Genomic DNA, 18913 nt, shown 5'->3' with positions numbered 1-18913 from the left:
TTCATGTAGATTGAAGGACCTTTCTGAGGGCTGACTGGACACAAACAAATGTGCAGAAACACCCTCTGAGGGGGAGTAATCAGCACTGTGGACGCATGGGATAAGGAGTGTTGTGAAGAGCAGTATATCCAGTGTACTGCTTAGAACTGTAAATATGAAATTAGTTCTTTCCATTATATAAATAGTCATAAACAATGTTATGCCTCTCTGAGTGCAGTGAAGGAGGTGCTGGATTCCTGTTAATAAATACGGGGCGGGGGGGGGGGTATGTTGCTTTTTAAACTAAAAGTATTTTTGAAGGTTTATTGGTAGTGCAGCCTCACAGTTTGAATCTAATCTTGCCATGACTTCTGGAAACTACAAAAAAAAGAAAAAACCTACAAAGGAGAATTGTGTGTTATAACTTTGCAGGATTATACTATTTTCTTTTGCAAATGCAGATATGTTAAAATGAAACTGAATTTATTAGCTCTAGAGGCTGAAATTGTATTAAAATGTGAATGCTTCTGCTTGCACAGGCTGATATAGCACCGCTGATGGCTTCCCTTATCGGTGTGCCTTTTCCCCTGAATTCTGTGGTAAGAAGTACAAATGTTTTTACACACTATAAAAATCTGTTTACCATAGAGGAAGAGGTGTTGGGGACAAGTCTTGAGGCATATGAATAGCAAGACTGTAGATTTGTAAAAGTGCTACAGGGTATGAAGACTGCTTGTAGTCTTAGGTTTATATGTGTATCTTCAGTTTAGAGTACAGACTCAATCTTTTTATATAATGCATAGGGCTTTCAATTGAAAAGGAAGCTGATCCTTTTGTAATCTGCAACTTCATACGCTTGAGTTGCATAAAGGTTGTTTATTATTTTGTTTTTAGGGTGGTAAAAATGCAGTATGGCTTGAATAACACATGATTTTGATCATGAAAGCTGAGCCTGTAAACAGCCTTGTTCCTGCAATTTAATGTTTAATTATTTCTTGATTAAAATTGAGTATTTTCTTCAGATGGTATCTTGTGCCTCTAATTTAGTGAACAGGGAGATGGCTTGGCTTTTTCTTTTAATTTCTTTCATGTATTATTACACAGTCCAAAAGTTGCCTCATAAATACCTAATTGACAATTAGCATTTCATTAGTGTGCTTTCACGCTGCTAGTTTCACTTCTAACATTTTTTAAAATATTTCTTCTGGAGACTCTGCCCCAGTTTCTGTTGCCCTGTGCTGCACTCCTTGCTGGCCGTGCCCAGCACAGAGTGGCTTGGGAACTGCTCACCTTCCTATCACAAGTACTGGGTTGAGTCAGGCACAGACTGACTTCCTTCCAGGCTTTGGACGGAGGACTTTTGAGATATTTCATAAATGGCCTCTGATTAGAGGTCAAGGTTATGTTATTTTATAGTATATAGTTTAATAACTTCTGTTATTTATGGTTTTTGCATTCATGTAGAAGCTATTATAAACAGTCCCTGTGATGTTGCAAAACTATGTGAGAAGAGTATTTTCAGTGGAGTTACATTAGTTATTTCAGCAGTAATTTGTTGTATTCTTACTGCTCATTTGGCCAGCAATTCAGTCAGAGAAATTCCTGGTTTTTCATTTAAATTTTTTTATGTATACGTGTATTTTTCTTCCTCAGGGGACTCTGCCTCTGGAATATCTGAACAATAGTGCTCATTTCAAAGCAGAGAGCATGTTTACCAACGCTGTTCAAATTCTTGAGCAATTTAAGGTACTAAACATATTAAAAAAATACTTATTTGAATAATAGTTGTTGCTACATGTACAATACTTGTAGGACATACCCTATATATATATGCTGAATTCAAAGGAATAAAATTGAATCCACATACTGGGTGATGTTGGTTGACTAGCTGTGAGCCATATCTGAAGGAGCTGGAAAGACTTTAATAAACAACCTTTATTTTGAAAAGAGAATGAATAACCTTTTTCTTTGATCTTAATAAAAATGCTGATGTTTATTGATGTTAATGTAAACCTGCTTGCAATATGGAGGTAGAATCTAGGTTCTGGTACCTGAGAAGGTACCTTTGCAACAAGGGCTAGGAGATGAGGCTCTAAGTCAGAATCGGTACACAAACAGATCAAAAAGGTAATAGGCTCCTGTCCATTAAAGAAATTAAATTAGTGGTCTAATTAACTTTTAGCTAATGCTGCTGTATCTGTTGTTTTGCTTTGTTAAGTGTTCTTTTCTGGCTTCTCTGTCTTGATCCATTTAATATTGGATATTATGTTTATGAGAACATTTGAGTGGTCCAAACAAAAAAGTTTGTTTCACTAGACAGTGGAATAAGAAACTGTCCAAAATCACAGTTTTAGCAAGGTGTAGAAATTCCCTGAGGGAAAACCATCCTCTCCATAGGTAGGAAACTGAAACATACAAGAACTATTGCTCTGTCAAGAAAACAACATGCTGATAGTGGAACAAAAAACTAGCATGAGATGACCTGCGAGAGTTTAGCACCTTCAGCACCTCTGTCCTTTGAATGCTGGGTTCACAAAAGTATGGATCCTTGGGGGACAGTGTCAGCAGCAAAGTCACTTTCAAACATATGATTGGAAGCTGCTACGTAGCAGGGGAAGTGCTGGACTGGACATGAAGGTGAAGCATCCTAATATCACCTCCACAGTTGGAAGACCTCTGCTTTAAGAATTAAGGATGTGACTCATGTCTTTTTCAGTTAAATTGTTGTCTTGGACATTATTTAAAGAAAGAAGTAGTTCTATTTCTCCTTTCCTTTATGTTTATTCTGTCATTTTTTAGTGCTAGATTATATTTTTTTTGCCTTAGCTTGTTTCTAGCAATGTTTTGCAATGATCCTGTATGGATTTCCTTTGTGTTTCTCTGCTGAAGCAGAAGTAGCACACTGGCTTAGGCATGCCAAGTGGGTTTTTGCTTTTCCTGTGGTGGACTGACCTGACCAGAATTTGTACTCCCTAGAGAAGATGGTGCCTTAGGTGGATAGAGTGGGATGTGTGGGTTGCTACTTCAAGCTGCCAGGTTTTGGGAGCAGTGTGCTTAGGAAACTCCTGACTGCGCATTATTACAACTGTCAAACTTGAGTCAGGCTGCTGCAGAAGGCTTTAAAGATGTTTTGGAGGTCTTTGGGCAAAGTGGCTCCGATGGCATCAAAACCAGTTTTTATCCATGTGCAGATTAACTCATTTAACAGCATTGCTTTTGGCAGTGTTTGCTGCAGTGTACTAGTTCCTGTCTGGGATAAATAATACTGGTTTCATCGAGAGAGTTTGTCACTGAGGCCTGGTACCACTTCTAGCCATATATTCTCTTTATCCTTCAAACTGTAGAAGTCCTTCTGAGAAAATCAGTGGCTGGTGTGTTGCTTGTTTACTTTAGAACAGGTCTGAGTTTCCAGGAACTCAGAGGAGCTGTGCATACTGGAGGGTAACACCTAGTTTCCTGGACAATATACTGACAGTGTGATTTCATTCCTTTTCCAAAGTCTTAAAAAAATCTGTAATTTTTTTTATTTTACCTTCTGACACAATTTTTAGTCTTGTTGCGACTTGCATATAATGGTTTAATGCTCTTTTATGCAGGTTAAGATGAGCCAGAAAAAGGAAAATACACTGTCGTTTCTGTTTACACCATTCAAGTAAGTGTCTTTTAAAAGCTATATGTATTTTATCTGATTATTTTTCTTATCACTCATTTCGGTATTTCAGTGAGATGCAAGAACAAATTCAGACTCTTTAGTCTTTTTTTTAAATGATACTATCTCTATAGGGTTAGGATATGCAATCTGTTCTTGGTTTTATGTATATCTAAAAGTTTATCTAAGAATTGTTTCTTCTGTGATTTACATTCTAATGAAAAATTAATAAAATGCATTCCATCCAGAAAAGAACATCAAAATCTTCAGAATTTGTATGGCCTAGTGTCAGTGTTTCCAGGGCTGTGAGGGAGTCTTCATAGTGATTCGTGTATCTGCAAACTCTGTGTTCTAGTGTATGGAACAGTTACCGACCCCCTCACCCTTCTGTCTTATTCAATTAAAGCTGCTTTTTTCCTTTCTCCTCTAAAGGTTTTTAAAAGCTTTGCTGTTGGGTGCATGTGGTAGTGTTCGCTTCTGCTGTTAGTTTGTGGAATGCTCAAAAAATGCTTCGTCACCGAGAGCAGCTGTTTTCCTTTGAGAAATAAAACTGATGTTAATTAACATCTTTAAGTCATAGCAGCAGTAAAAAGTACTGGAGCCGCTTCCTGTGAAGTATGTTTATTGCTAAAGATGATTGCTGTCTGTTTGAACAGACATTTACTGTGTTATTTTATACCACTAGCTTCTTCAGAGAGAAAGTTCAGGACAGTCTCTGAGATACAAGTCAAGTCAATCGAGCACATAATGAATCTTTTAGATCAAATTCTGATTAAGGATGACAGTTGCATTATCAAAGAATTTACTGATCTGTATGAAATAAAATGCCATATGGAAAGGATGGTCAGTCATCTTTGATTCTGTGGGGATTACTATTAGTTTGATTTCACAGCTCTTTAAATTTTACCTTTCCTCGAGAAATAAGACTGATTCTATAAAATGGGATGTGCTTTTCTTAATGCTATATTTATCTCTAAAGGAACTAAGTGTTACTGATTGTCTTATGGACTGGTGACTTTCCTTTTTTATGATACGTTGCATTGTTTTAAGTGGAAATGCCAGACACATTTATCACTTTGAAAATGCGACTAAAACTTGGTATGAACTAGTTATTTGGTATGGTCTATTGCAAAAATAAATTTATTTTCTTTAGATATTCTTAAAACTTTTCTGAATCAATATTTGGATTAATGGTCCTTCCAAGAAAGGTTTTTCTATGAGACCAAAATAATTCCTTCAATGTGTGAATGTCACAGATGGATTGGTGCACCTCACTCATAAGAGAGAAGTAGCAACATGTTTACTGATATAAAACACGATTTAGCAAAATTTGATAGTAAATGCAACAGCAGTTAACAAGACTCAGTGGCAAGGTACACTTGATTTTTTAGTGCACAGAGGACAGGGTCAGACAAAACTGTAAGAGAGACCCTCCCATTGAGTCGAAAGGTTCAGAAGGGACCCCCTGGCATCCTAAACTCCTTCTCAGAGGCAGTTACGCTGTGGCTAAGTCCAGACTTAGTCCCAGTCTTGGTCAGTGATTTATATCTGTAGAATTATATGTGCACAAACAGTCCTTTATATTATTTAGCTAAGATTTCCAAGTTAGCATGCTAGTAATCACTTCCCAAGAATCTGTTGTGGCAAGGAATCTCAGCCTCAAGGAGTAACCCAGAGGCATCCCTACTCAAGGGGAGTAGTGCAGGAGAACTCAGCAGGTCCTGGACTGTCCACTAGTTATGGAGTAATTTGGTTGACTTATAGTCATACTTGCATACCAGCTGTGTTTGGGTTGGTGCAGCCCTCAGCTGTTGAGCAAGATTTATGGCCCTTAGCAGCTGCTGTGTTGTTACCTGTTTCCCCAAAGTCCAGCTTGAGCCGGATGCAGCCTTCACGACTGCCGCTGGTGGCTGTCACTTAAGCAGAAGGCAGGGAGCCCACTACACTACCGCAGTGAATTAGTTAACGGCAGGTGCCTACGCTTGCAAGGTGTATAGGTAAAGACTTTCTTTGATACTCCAGTATGATACTGTTTATCTTCACTCTAGAAAAGCAGAAAAAGGCTTATACCACAGGTGGTCACACGTTAGTGTAAACACTCCTCCACAGTGTGCTGGGATGGGGGGAGTTTGGCCAGATTCTGATTAATCTTCACAGCTGTCCTTGACTTTCAAACCTTGGTCCGAGTCTGGGAAGCTGCCAAGGGTTCTTGCCCAACCTGTTACTAGTATTTGGGATGAAGTGATTAAGCACCAACTTATTTTTAAGCAGCCAATTAACTTTCTAAAGCTCCAACTTGCAGAAACTGACGGAAAACCGGAGGTAATTTTAGACATGACCTGTCTACGAATCTGTCCCCTCTTTCATGTGTAGGTGACTGACTGTGTGTGTCCAGTGAACCTGACTGTGTGTGTCCAGTGAACCTGACTGTGTGTGTCCAGTGAACCTGAGCTTCAGCTGCAGGTCTGATGCATTAGTATAAGACAAACCACATCTGTTCTTCAGATAAATTTTTGTGAATCTGAGCAAGATATTGAGGGAAAGGCATGTATCCCCTTCTGTTGGCTTTGGACACTCTTTTTGGTGGTAAATTAACAGGTATAGAAGGGTTTGGTTACTGTCTCAGGAGAAGTTAAAAACGCAGAGTTGGGGATACCTAGTTCCTGTGTCTGGAGCAAGAGCTCTCTTGGTATACTGAGCTACATTTTGGAGTAATTGTTAATTGTGTGGAGATTGTGTTTCTGCATAACTGTGTGCTATTTGGACTTGTCAGCCCAGGTTTAATGTCAAGTTGGATTGCTAATCTGTGTTTATCTATGGTTGGCCTTACCTGCTGCTGTAGCTGAGCACAGTTCTGTGCTATGTTTCCACTACGCACTACTGTCCTTGCATTCAGACATGAATCCTTCTTCCATCTCTGTTCAGTTGTTGAATAAAGGAGTTATATCCTTTTTTAATCCTTCTGTGCCTGAAATATGTAACTTGAAGCTCAGAAAGTGTGCGTTCCAGCACATAATGCTTTATTCCTTCCTAGTTTATTGGTGGTTAGTGAAGCATAATTCATTTCTGAAGAGCTTTGGGACCATGGAATTATGTAGAAAATGTAAATATTTTGTTTGGGACTGTTAACAGATTTTATGTCTTATTTCAGCATCTTGAGGACCTGAAAATGAGCAAAGATATCGCTAAGAACTGATTTTCTTAAATTATGTAAATTAATTATGCAATTGAATAAAATCTGTATAAGAGAAATGTAGATATGAGTTCCAGAAAAAAATCTGGGTCTAGAATTTCAGATTGAGGTATTCTGGTTTTAGAGAAGTTGATGCAATTACTATTGAATATGTAGTATTAGGAGGGTGGGGGGAGGATATATTCACAAATAACGTGCTCTGTAGAAACTGCAGCTTAACAAAAACCTGAGTGCTATTTTTTCAGTCAAAAATAGTGTTAAAAAGTTTGTTTTAATATTCTGATGGGGAAATCCTGTTTTCTAGTTTGATTTTCAGGTGTTTTATTATTGAGTGAGTAGAAAACTGCTCATGACCTTCAGCTGCACTGACTCAAAAACTAGTGTTTGGGTTCTCTGGTGAATATATTGTACCAAAAGCATTAAGCTGGCTCATATGTATATAGATATATATATGGATAAAACAAGTCTATTTTTACAATGTTGGCAACAGAGGAAGAATTGATATAAGACTTCTGGTTTGCACAGGAATCTCATCCCTAGCAGAAGTGTGGCTGCCACAATGGACAGGGAATGAAGAAGGCCAGTAGACATGCCCCCTTTCCTGCTTGGATCTAAATTGCATCTCTCCCTTAAATTCATCTGTCAGGTGCATAATGATGAGAAGGAGGATGGAACTGATCATTGTGTTAAGTGATAGAAACTTCAGTAGCGTCTACTTGACCATGTTTGAGGGAGTTTAGAATTTGGATAGCTTTATCTATTAATAAGGATATGTCTGGCTGCCAGTAAAGCCATTTTTGTTCTATCAAAGTGCCTTTATCAAGGAACAAATCTGGGTAAAAGTGTATTTTGAGGCCACTTGTGAAACTTGAGAATATATTTCAGAAACACAGCTGTGACTATTTGCTGATTCTGCAAGGCAAGGTGCACAACCTGTTCCCAAGGGAATGAATGTGTGAGAGCAAAACTGTACCCGTTGCTGATATTGAATACTTATCTGCAGTTCCAGTTAGATATGTGGAAGGATTTACTGTCTGAAATTGTTTCCTTCCCCCTTGCTTTTTCTCCCTACCTTTTTTCCCCCAACTACAAAAGATATATTTTCAAAAACTATTTGCTTAGCAAACTCAGAGGCTTTTCTAATTAGGATTTGGATAAGAAAGGCACAGTGCCTTGACCATTATGTGTAAGAAAAGCAGGTGCCAAGTTACCAGATGCTTTGAAAGAAGAGAGAGGACAAATCTGAAGACTGCTGACAGAGGAAAACTGATGTCCAGGATAATAGTGAACTATCTTAGATTTCTGACCATTTTATGTACCTTAAGGCAACTGCCAAGCTGGCACATCTCAAAGAAGAGTGTGCCAAGGGGCCAGATGCTAGTGTTGCAAAAGCATTCCCAAAGTTGGCATCCTTTGATCTGTGGAAGTAGTCCTTCAGGAAATATCGGGAGGACAGTGTAGGGAGATGGGTGAGTGGGGCATCGATATTGCCCTAAAATCCTCTTAAACGAATAATACAATTTGATTATCCCAACAGGTACAAGAGATTTAACACAGTAAGTTACACAACAGCACAGGAGTTCTTTTGCACATTCCTGGTGTATACTGTACTTTCAGGAAGGGCTGTGCTTCCAGCTGCTCCAGTTGTGGTGTCTCACAGTAAGATGGCAAGAGCAGTAGTTAAAGAACCAAAATATACCAAAAAATCCAAGAGATGAGCAGCTAAATTGTAATCAGTGCTTGCTTTCCATTAGATGTGCCTTTTTATTGAATGTCTTGAAATTGATATCAATAAGAGCTGGGGTTTTTTTAAGCAGGAAATAAGTATCTTATTTAAAGTCAAATTTGTATCCTCTCATGTGTGAAAAATCTCATATCGTTTGATACTACATTTTTCAGATAACCTAATAGTCTGAATGCTACATTTTAATTATCCAAAATACTTATTTTTGTGTGTGTAATCCAACTATAACTTACATATTTATATAAAAAGTTACTGCATTTTTAATGTAGAGTGTGCAGCTAATAAATAAAAATGTACCTCTCTCTGACCATATGAAAATCTAACTCTTTTCTTTTCTTCTACCCTGTAATATAAGTTGAGATATAACTCTCCTAAATGTTTGTATGGATTTGGTGCAAGGAAGTATCAATCATGTAGAGACTGAGTCTTTTCACATAATTGCATGTCACGTATGTTGTCATAGTGATAGGAAAGGAAATAAAGTGTGGAGTGTCTTTGAAGATTACAGAAACTTCAAAAAAATGCCATGTACTCAAATACCCCTCTTTTCTTCCTTTCTCTGGTGACTGAAGTTACAGCACTACATTGTTCCCTCTGTCTGATGGCCTTTCAAAACTTTAATAATAGATATTTCTACAAAATTGACATTTGGATCAAAGTGAAGCAAGTGATTTTTTTTTTTTTTCCACTGTTGAGCGAGACAGGGTTCCTTAAGATGTCAGTAGATCCTTTGGAACATCTTATTCTTGCTTTGTTTAAATAAATTACATTTATTTAAATAACTGGTAATATGTAAGATATCCATGATATGTGTGATAATGCTTTGCAAGAGCAAACGTTAAGGGTTGAATGTCAAGAGAAAAGGCTGAAACTATTTGAAGTAGGGAAGGATATTCTAATAGTGATTACTCTCCCTGTCCATTTGTTTGAATACTTTGTGTCTTCAGAGGACCTTTGATTTAGCAGAAGCACTGATTTATCTGCAAAGCCCCTTTATCCTGCAGTCAAGAGTGAGGGGCAGCAACTTCTATCAGTTTCTAGCAAACCCTGAAAAGGCAGCCAGCCTTTTCCTTTCTCCACTTTGTCCTCATTGTTTTATCTGGTGTGAATATAGGCATAAGCTTGCTGCTGGGACTGCTGGCACAGGCAGGCCAGAACAGGCATCTTTAGCCCATTGGTGCCAGGGAGGTAGACTGGCAGCCCTCTCCCCTCCACCCTTGGCTTTAGGAACCTGTGCATGTACGTGTGAACAAAAAATAGAACTGTGATGCTGTAGAGACAAAAGGATCAAATGAAAACAATGGCTTTGTATTATTTAAAAAACCCGTACTGATTAAATAGTATATGTATTATCTCTCTGGGGAGAAATCAATGCCTGTGCTGTAAAGTGCATGCTCTTTGGCAAAAATGTCAGCTGCTCTTTCACTGAATGGGCTGTGTCTGAAACACTGTTAAATGCTGCTCAGGGAGGAGGCAATCCTCTTAGAAAACAGGCATCCTGCTGGTCTTGAGTTTCAGCAGCACACTCATGAGCTTTTAGTTTGTGTATGAAAAGCTTATTGGTAGCAGTTTCTGTGCAAGAAGACTAGACATAATTGGATTTACTATTAAGTAAGAAGTAGGTAAGGTTTTTAGAAGGAGCTAAAAAATTATTGTATAAGATAAAATGCCACAAAAATAATGTGTATTTCTCTATTTCCTTGTGCTATAAATCCCTTTGGCCTTTTCTTGGAGCTTGTGAGGCTTCATGCAATGGGGGTGAGGGAGGATGTAAAGGCAGGTGGTAGGATGGGATGGGCAGAGAATGTTCTGCGCTGGGGCATGAGGTAAGGGAGACTGTACAAGGCTCTTTCTGGACCTCAGTAAGAAAGGCCCAGTAACAAACAGCTAAATAAAATAGCTGTTTTAATAAGAAAATAAGTGGAAGAATATAGATAGCAAGTAAATCATATACCCCTTCAGATGCTGGGTATGCTTTATTAGTGTAGCATCAGGTGGATTTTCTGACTGTGCTGCACAGATGCTGGCCATGGAGAAATTCCTTGTTTTGGTCATTCAAGCTACTATATGATTTTTTATTAAGAAATCAACTGTGGTAAAATCATTTCTACTGTCAGACGGAATAGAGGTTCTCATGAGAACTCCTTGCAGCACGTCTAGATAAACATGAGGACAGGCAGGCGGTATAATGGAGTGGGAGATGATTTATATATCAGTATGATGTGGTATGGAGAGGGAGATGCCTGCAGGCTACTCAGTTGTTGCCAGCTATTGGGTTTGTCCTGTGGCCAAGGTATTTGGACACCACAGGCCTGGGCCTACTTAGGGTAACTGTCATGTGAATCATCTACTCCTTGATGTACAGTGATCTCCTGCTCAGGATCAGTATGAGTGGTCTCCCAGACTCAGTGGTTTGGTGGCCATGGGGCCCTGCTAGTAGGTACTTAACCAAACACAGCAAAAGCTGCCTGCTTTGGATGCAACTCGTTGAAAAATGTTTACTAGAATTTAGAATTACCATATAGGATTGTGGAGCAGAAGAGAAGCTGTGGCGTAACACTACCTAGTCACAACACTGCAGATGTCTAGATCCAGTTCATTATCATAAATCATTGATATAAATCATTGTGCATCTTGCAGATGTGAGGGCTGACTTACAACATTGGTAGGGTGTTGTTATTTAGAGTCAGCACATGTCCCTTCCCTGTAGTACTGAAATAGAAGAGACTTTAAAAATGGTGCATTTCCTTTCCTCCAAGGAGTTTCCACCTTCCCTGGGAAGCAGTTTCCCTGTCCAAGGCTGCAGCATCACGTCTTGCTGTGGGTTTTTGGACAAACCTGCTGCCCCTGGAAGATCCCTGCATCCAGCTTCTCAGTTCCACTTTGAGGGGGCCAAAGGGATGGTTTTGGAGCGTGGCCTCCTTGCTCCTGGCCTCTGGTTGTCTGAAGTTTTTGCCATAGTAGTTTACATGCAAAATATGCTGTCTGCAGCCTAGTTACCTTAATTGCTTCTCTGTTGTGAATTGGCAGCTGGCAGCTAACTTGTCCGCTCCTTTTTCTCTCATCTCTGTTATCGGAAGGATTTACATAAATATCCCAAGGCACTGTGCTGTTGAATATGCAAATATGCTACATCAGGGATGCTGATTTGTAGATATTAAAAGGCTATTTTAATTCCTGGGACTTGACAGTCCAGGATTAGACCATTAGCAGTCAGACCACTTGCTAGGGTTTTACTGTTGTCTTGCTGTTTCCTCCTCTGCATGCTTGTAAATCTGAATACAAAAGCATACATGTATTAGTGGGTTTTTGCAGCGTGTCAGTAAAGTTGCTTTTTGACACCTTTGGCCTTTGGAAGTGTGTGTGCCCTCCCTTCGTTTCATTATGCTTTAAAGAACAAAAACCTCAGAACTTAAAACCAGAAGCTTCGTACTGACTTTCGTATTCCTTTTCTTTCTTTTGGAGTGCCAGTGGTGCTTTTTAATGTTTCTTAAAAAAAAAAATAATGTTGCAAAAATAACTGGTTACAACCCTACAACTAGACTGTCTGACTTAAAATATAACACAGTAGTCCGAAAATTTGGAAACACAAAAACCTACTTGAAATTTAGACACTCCAAAATTGAAACTCCTGACATTGGAACAGCAGGAGCAAAGAGAGTAGATCAAGTTGGAAGAGGGAATATTGAGGGTCTTGGGGCTTAAGAAGCTGTAATAAACCCATTAGTGTAGGTGACGTTGAGCAACTTTTCTTTAAAAAAGCACAGCTTTCGCACACTAAAAATGGAGCTGTAATTTTTTTGTCTGTAATCAACATGCATCTTGCTTCTGAATTATGAAAATCAGGTTTTGTTAGGACTTGCCTGTTTTAGCAGCTTACCTGAAAATATTTTAGTAAACAAGTAAGATTAAGGCCATTTAAGCAGATTAAAGATCACTGAGTTACCCACCCAGCCATTTAATCTTTGAAACTTCACTCTGATCAAAAGTAAAACATAAGCAAAGGACTGTCTATATCTCATAGTATGTACTTTCAGTCTGTCTTTGGTAGATACAGTAGAACAGTTCTTTCTTTTGAAAAGGCTGAAGAATTGGAATTGAACACATTTTGAAAATGGAAAAAATCCGTTTCTGGCCATTAAAATTCATGTAAATAGGTAATTTCTTGAGGCCCAAAGAACCGGAACACATTCTTTTTTCCTGATCATTGCCCCTACCTAGTAGCATCATGTACTCTGTACCACGCAGCAAGTTCAACAGAAAGTAAATATCATGGTTCCAGACCTTGATTTTTGAAATATTTATTCGGTCAGTTTTTCCACATCTCACTAAATGAACTCAAGACTTTACATCACTTGCCATGCACTGTTTTTCTTATTGTTCTCTGCTGTTGACGAAGTAGGAAGGTTTTATATTATGCATTTTGTTCTGCTCCTGTAAGACTGTGCACTGTACTTTCAAAAAAAACAATTGAATGATAAAATGAGGCTCATTTGTCTCTGCACTCGTGGGTTGCTAATGGGGGCAAATTTGATGTGGAGCAGGAATAAGTGTGCAGTCAGGTTTCTCCTACATTAATAGTGTTGAATGTAAGATCTGTGTCTACTTTCCCATTACCTGTGTGATGCTTTCTGAGCTGCCATCTCTGTTGTGCTCTGGGAATGGGAGACTGACTTTGGTTCTTGAAGCCTGTTGCTACACTGGCTTGGTTACTTGTATAACTTTTGAATAGCAGCCTTACAAAAACGTCAAGCTAGTCTTAGACATGAACACTTTCAGGATGCCACTTGGCCAGCAGTGGGAGTGTGGATCACAGCAGTAATAGTGGGCCCTGTAAGTACTACTTCAGCTGCTTGCACAACTGACAGATGGGAAGCCATCTCTCCTGCATGGTATGGCACTCTCACAGAGGGATGGGTGGCAGCAGTGTGTGAACATACTCACCTGATTCTGTTTCTGGCAATTTTCTCCCATGGTGAGGGCAGAGACGTACTGGTGCCTGCCCCCTGCAGTATCAGTGGCAGAGGACAGGCGTGGGTGTCAGAGGCCTCAGGCACTCTGCAGAACGATGCCAGTGGAGACAGGCAACGGTAACCTGGGCAATTTATTTCAGGTTGCAAGTCACTATGGTACCAGGGATCTTCTTTCTGGAGAAGAGGACAAGAACCTGTAATTGCTCAGCATTTTGTCAGAAGAGCTTGCTGAAGTTGTTTGGACAGTGGCAGTCTAATGACTCTTTTGCTGCCAACGGTTTTGGAGTTAGAAATTTCATAGCCAAGCAAGAGAGAAGCTCTGATTTATGTGGTGTTCCGAAGAAGGCAACCCATACAAAATTCTAGTGTGCTTTATTCAGAAGGTCTTGCTCCATCACGGGGCTATCACGAGGTTCAAGGGCTGTACATCCCTAGCCTTTAGCTTTTTTAGTTTTGTATCAGAAGGAGTTGGTCCTTTTCTCCCCATCCCCCAGACAGCCAGTATGAAAAGTTAGAAGACTGAAGTCTGCTAAGCAGCTACTTCTGATTTGCTGCTGGATATGGATCATAGAAATGTGACCACTCTATCTTCTGCAAATCATGCCTCTGCCAAAGAGTTGTAGGATGCACAGTAATTTCTTTTTTTCTGATAAGGGAAAATGAGAAGACAGTGGTGAAAGGGTGGAGATGTGCATGAGCTGACATATTCAGGTACATGGAGCTTGTGTATATATAAAGTGAATATATGTAGTGAAACAGCTGAAATCAATTTGTCTTCATCTGGCCGTGAACTAGGCAAAGATCTTTGTATATTTCATCTACAGGTCTATGATGCTTCCTTGACTTTCATTATTAAATCTGCAGCATCTTAAGTGTTAAACTACTACAGGTCCTAAGGGGTTACTCCTTGTAGCAGAATTTTGGAAAATTACTGTGCATTAAAATGACTATAAATGATAAACCAAATAACCAGTTGTAATAAAATCAACAAACTAGCGGTGGTGTTTGTATTTGTAAGACATCTCCTTCTGTTCTGAGTTCTTTTATTTAGTGGTTTGACTGCAGCATGCTACCTGTGCCTTTGGGGATGGTAATTTCTGTAGTGTGATGATAAACAAGACTCGGTGGCCAAAGAGAGATCCCTTGACATCGCTATGGTGGATGTACTTCATCACAGTCTCGTTGAGAAGCGCTGTCAAACAGCTTAGCTTATATGAAGCATAAATGATGCGTTGGGAAGATTAATTTTGTCAGGTATACCTGTGACAAGGGTAGCTAACATCTCAGAAGGGAGAGTTTACAAGCACTTGCATGATTAGGCCAATCATTTTGTTTCATAATTAATTCTGTTTATTCATGGATGAAGCTGTGATTTCTGTCTGGAACTAGAATTAATCTCTAATAGCCATAATGAAAAATAAAGTTACTCTTGTAGAACGACTATCATTTTCTGCAAGAATGTAGTTTTAAGTCTTTAGAATCTTGATGATATTGTGAATGTGTTTATAGGATACATGGCCATGGAATTCTTGTTTTTTTCTCAGAGAACTACACTTTACAGTGCATATATTTTGCAATACTTTCAAGAAAAGAATAGGAGGACAGAGTTGAATGTATTGAGTGAATTCTCTTTTTGTGTGTCTGTTAATAGGACAGGTATTTTTGTGTTATGGAAAAAGACTTTTAATTTTACTGGTCAAGTCTGTTCATCTTGAATTTGGTAGAATTGGATTTTGGTGATGGGTAACTGGGAAGAGTGTATACACATAAATTTTTTTCCTTCTGGAGTTCAGAATCTTTCTAATAATGATCTTCATTACTATTAATATTAATTACATGGATGTGTGCATTACGTGACTTCGAGAATATGTTGACATACTACTGGTGCCTCTGGGACACTGCCTGATAAAACATGGGGAAATAACTGATCGGTTTATTCTTTTCTAACACTATCTGTATTCTATTGGAAACCTTTCAAATAGTTTAAGTTAAAATTTAATGGTGCTAAGAATAGTTGAAGGTTTTACTTCTCAGATTTAAATTTTCCTTGTGGTTTGTTTTTTGGTGAGTCTTGTAGGTCTTATTGAGTCACCATTTCTAAAGTCCATGGCTTTTTTCTCTAGGCAACTTTCGACTTCTGTTCATGGCTCATCTTTGTCTCTTTTTGCTTTCTGCTACATGTAGCAAGGGGCTTCTTTTAAATCTCTTATCTGCTTTGTAGCTTCAGGAAGCAAATCAGTGTCCTCAGTGGATGATAAACTGCTTATGGTGAGCTATACCCATTCTTTAATTAAGGGATAATCAGCATATTTGCTAACTCTTCTTTATAGGCTGGTGTAAGATACAAAAATTACCTAATCACTTATTTGCCTTTTTCTTTAATACAGAGGCAAAAAAATATCTTAAGATAATGATCAACCCTTGCATTTTCGTAGAAATTCATGAATTTTACAAAAGCAGTTGTTAGACAATTGTAAGATCAGCCTCTTGAAAAGCATATATATGGAAATAAGCTAAAATGTGTGGTATGATGTTAGCCATTGAAAATTAACAATGCCTCTGCTAATGGTAGCCTCATTTGACAAAATAATTGCTTTCTGTGTTTTACTTGAAACTTTTTTTGTTTAAAAACTCCATTTATTCTGTTACACCATCCATGTACAGAGATTCCAGGTGCTGTCCTCTTAAGAAGGAATAGGTGAAGACTATTGTTCCTGAATAATATAATGATTCATTCAGAGTAAAAAGATAATAAGGGGGTTATAACTAAATGACTAAAGATATAAAGTAAAATACAATTTTACTTTATAAGGAGTTTGCATTGAATTTGACAGGGATAAAATTCACAGAAAATAGTCTGTGTAAGACAATAAAAATTAGACAGGGAACATAGGAACATCTTGGATATATTTAAGTCCTAAATAAAGCTCCTGAGTATTTATTCCAGATTTTCTTTTAAATCCTTATCTAAAAGCTGTCTTTTTTTTTTCCTCCAATAATCTCCACACATGGTGAAAAGTCCCACCTCCGTTTGGTGTTTTTTTCCCCTCTCCCCTACCAAACAACTTGGCAAAATTTGAGGGCCAAAAATTTTCTTGAGGCAGTATTTGTATCTGGTTTGCCTACTTTAAGAACTGATTCCAACTGTAGCTCTCAGGCTGTGAAGCTGTAATGTTGGCTTCCATAGGGAGATGTCATGAAGCTGCAGAAACAACCCCCATTCGCTTTGCTATTTTTCAGCTCTGGTTTCTAAAATCCTCTGTTCTACCCCCGAAGTGAAGGGGTAGACTCTTACCATCACCTTGTCATCATCTTTTCCTCCCTTTTTCCTTTTCCATGGGACCTCTTTCTTCCTACTTATTTATAGACACTATCCTTCAATTCTTTTCTAGACTGAAAAGAGACAAACATTTTTTAATACAGTTATTTACTCTTCTCAATTGTAAGATTCTTTGCTGCTCCTATTATCCAGTGTTTTGGGAGATTCCTGCACAATACTGCTGTGCTCTTAAGGAAAGAGCATAAAAATATACCAGGATATTATTAATAATAACAATTCAGATTGTTCATGCGCAGAATACTTGTAATATATTTCATGGCTCAGAAGGATGTATGTATGTATTGTTGATTACATATCAACTGCTGGTGGGCTGTAGGCAAAAGTGGTTCACAAGTTTTCGGGAGCTGCAGGAGTGAGCATTTCCACGCAGCAGCTGTGTAAGATCAAGACCTGCCCCAGTGGTTCAGCTGAGTGGGAGTGACCCAGGGCTGGTCCTGATCTGGCACTGCCTGAAACATGAAGCTGGTGGTCGTGTATGAGGCACGTGAAGGAGCACGCGCGAGGGAGGGAGGTTTGCAGCTGGGCCATCATGTGCTGGGGGTGCTGGGGAGGTGGTGCTGTGCCACGGTGATGTTGTGGAAAGTGCAAAGCAAAACTGCTGTATGAATTCAACGGCTGTCAGAAAGCTGTGACCCAGGATAGTTTGCCTGTGGTGGCCTAGAGCGATAGTGATTGTGCAGTGGTAAGCCTGGGATCCTCTGGCCTGCTGCCGTCCTTAACTTGGAAAGAAAATGGTATAGGAGAAACAGGTCCTTTCCCCTTCCTGTAGAGTTTGGTTGACTGGCTTGTTTGTCCTTGTTGCTGCTTTCTGTAAGGGAGGAATTGTAGCAATTACTTAGGTTGATGATCAAATCCATTAAAATCAAAGAGATCTTTATCCCTGACCTCAGTGTAGCTGGGTGACTGTGTTATCCCCTGCTCTTGGGACTCTGCTAATAGCTAGCTGTGTAACAGCAGACAAGCTCATAACTTTTCAAAGGGAAGGTTGTGAGGCATCATCTACTGTTATTGTGGAACTAGAGCAAATCATCCTATGCTGTGAGGCTTACAAACTGCCTACAACCATCTTCAAATCAGTAAAATTGCTTAATTCTTCCATGTGCCACGCTTCTTGTCCAGGGCAAGGGTCAATAGTAATGCACATGGGAGATAATTTTGGCAGTATTAGATGGGATCAGCTACATAAAAGAAATGTCTCTTAATGCCAAAATCTAGAGATAGGTTTAACAGAAGCCATGTTGACACATGTGAAGATAAATGTAGAGGATAAGATTAGGCTCAGTTACCTATTTGCCTCTAATAAAGTTCAGGATATTTTCGTTATGTTTCATTCCAGAGTGATTTTTTTTTATTGCAAAGCTTTTTTTTCTGCTCATGAAAAGAAGAAACGTTAATATCTCTTTATATTGTTGTACAGACCACTTTCTGATTCTGAACAAATAAACTTTTTAAAGAAAATAAGACTATGTATTCAGCAGCAGAAGTACAATGAAGCGGTAAGTCTGTTTTTGTTATATGTAAATATTTAGATTTGTTTAAATTGAAATGGGCTGAGAAATAAAACTGTTTTTCTTCCTATGATGCACATCTCATTAACACAAATAAAATTCCACTTTAAGTCTAAAAAATTTTTCATTTGGGTACCAGTTCTAATGAATAATACTGACTTGCTGTATTTTTTCTCATACTTCTTAAATTGTTACCATTCCTAGTATACTGGCACACTATATTAAAGGGTAAATTGAGAGAGAAACTAATGAAACTAATTCATGTTCACTCTTCTTAGACTGCCAGTTGCATGAAAAAAAAGTGATATTTTGTTCCATCATAGATCTTGGGGATTTTTTTGTTCTTTTACCTGAACCAGCTGTTCTTGTTTTTAATTTCACATTTTGAGTTTGTCAGACTGGGAGCCATATATGAAATCATGCTTTCCAGTTCCAGTATTACTTTCCTAACCATTTGCTACCACTCATTGTGTGACAGGGTACCTGATGGGTGCAGTTCACCAGTGCTTGTATTCTGATGTTCACAG

At 38.7% G+C, this 18913-nt stretch overlaps 1 protein-coding gene across 1 annotated transcript in view; it reads left to right on the top strand.

Annotated features, from left to right (window-relative positions):
• The window catches only part of LOC114062300 (GPI ethanolamine phosphate transferase 1-like), a gene marked incomplete at its 5' end in the record, with an annotated part of 73114 nt that overhangs the window by 11119 nt on the left and 43082 nt on the right, over window positions 1–18913 (top strand). The window contains 4 exons of the mRNA XM_027893579.1: window positions 519–578; window positions 1633–1725; window positions 3576–3631; window positions 18296–18374. Of these exons, the coding sequence (XP_027749380.1) occupies window positions 519–578; window positions 1633–1725; window positions 3576–3631; window positions 18296–18374 (288 nt within the window). The remainder of the gene's footprint in view (window positions 1–518; window positions 579–1632; window positions 1726–3575; window positions 3632–18295; window positions 18375–18913) is intronic.

Source organism: Empidonax traillii, unplaced genomic scaffold (genome assembly GCF_003031625.1).
Source record: "Empidonax traillii isolate 1590-97213 ecotype Southwest subspecies unplaced genomic scaffold, ASM303162v1 scaffold396:size1303734, whole genome shotgun sequence".
Lineage (NCBI taxonomy): Eukaryota > Metazoa > Chordata > Aves > Passeriformes > Tyrannidae > Empidonax > Empidonax traillii.
Note: the sequence above shows the minus strand (reverse complement) of the source record. Positions and strands in the feature narration are given on the sequence as shown.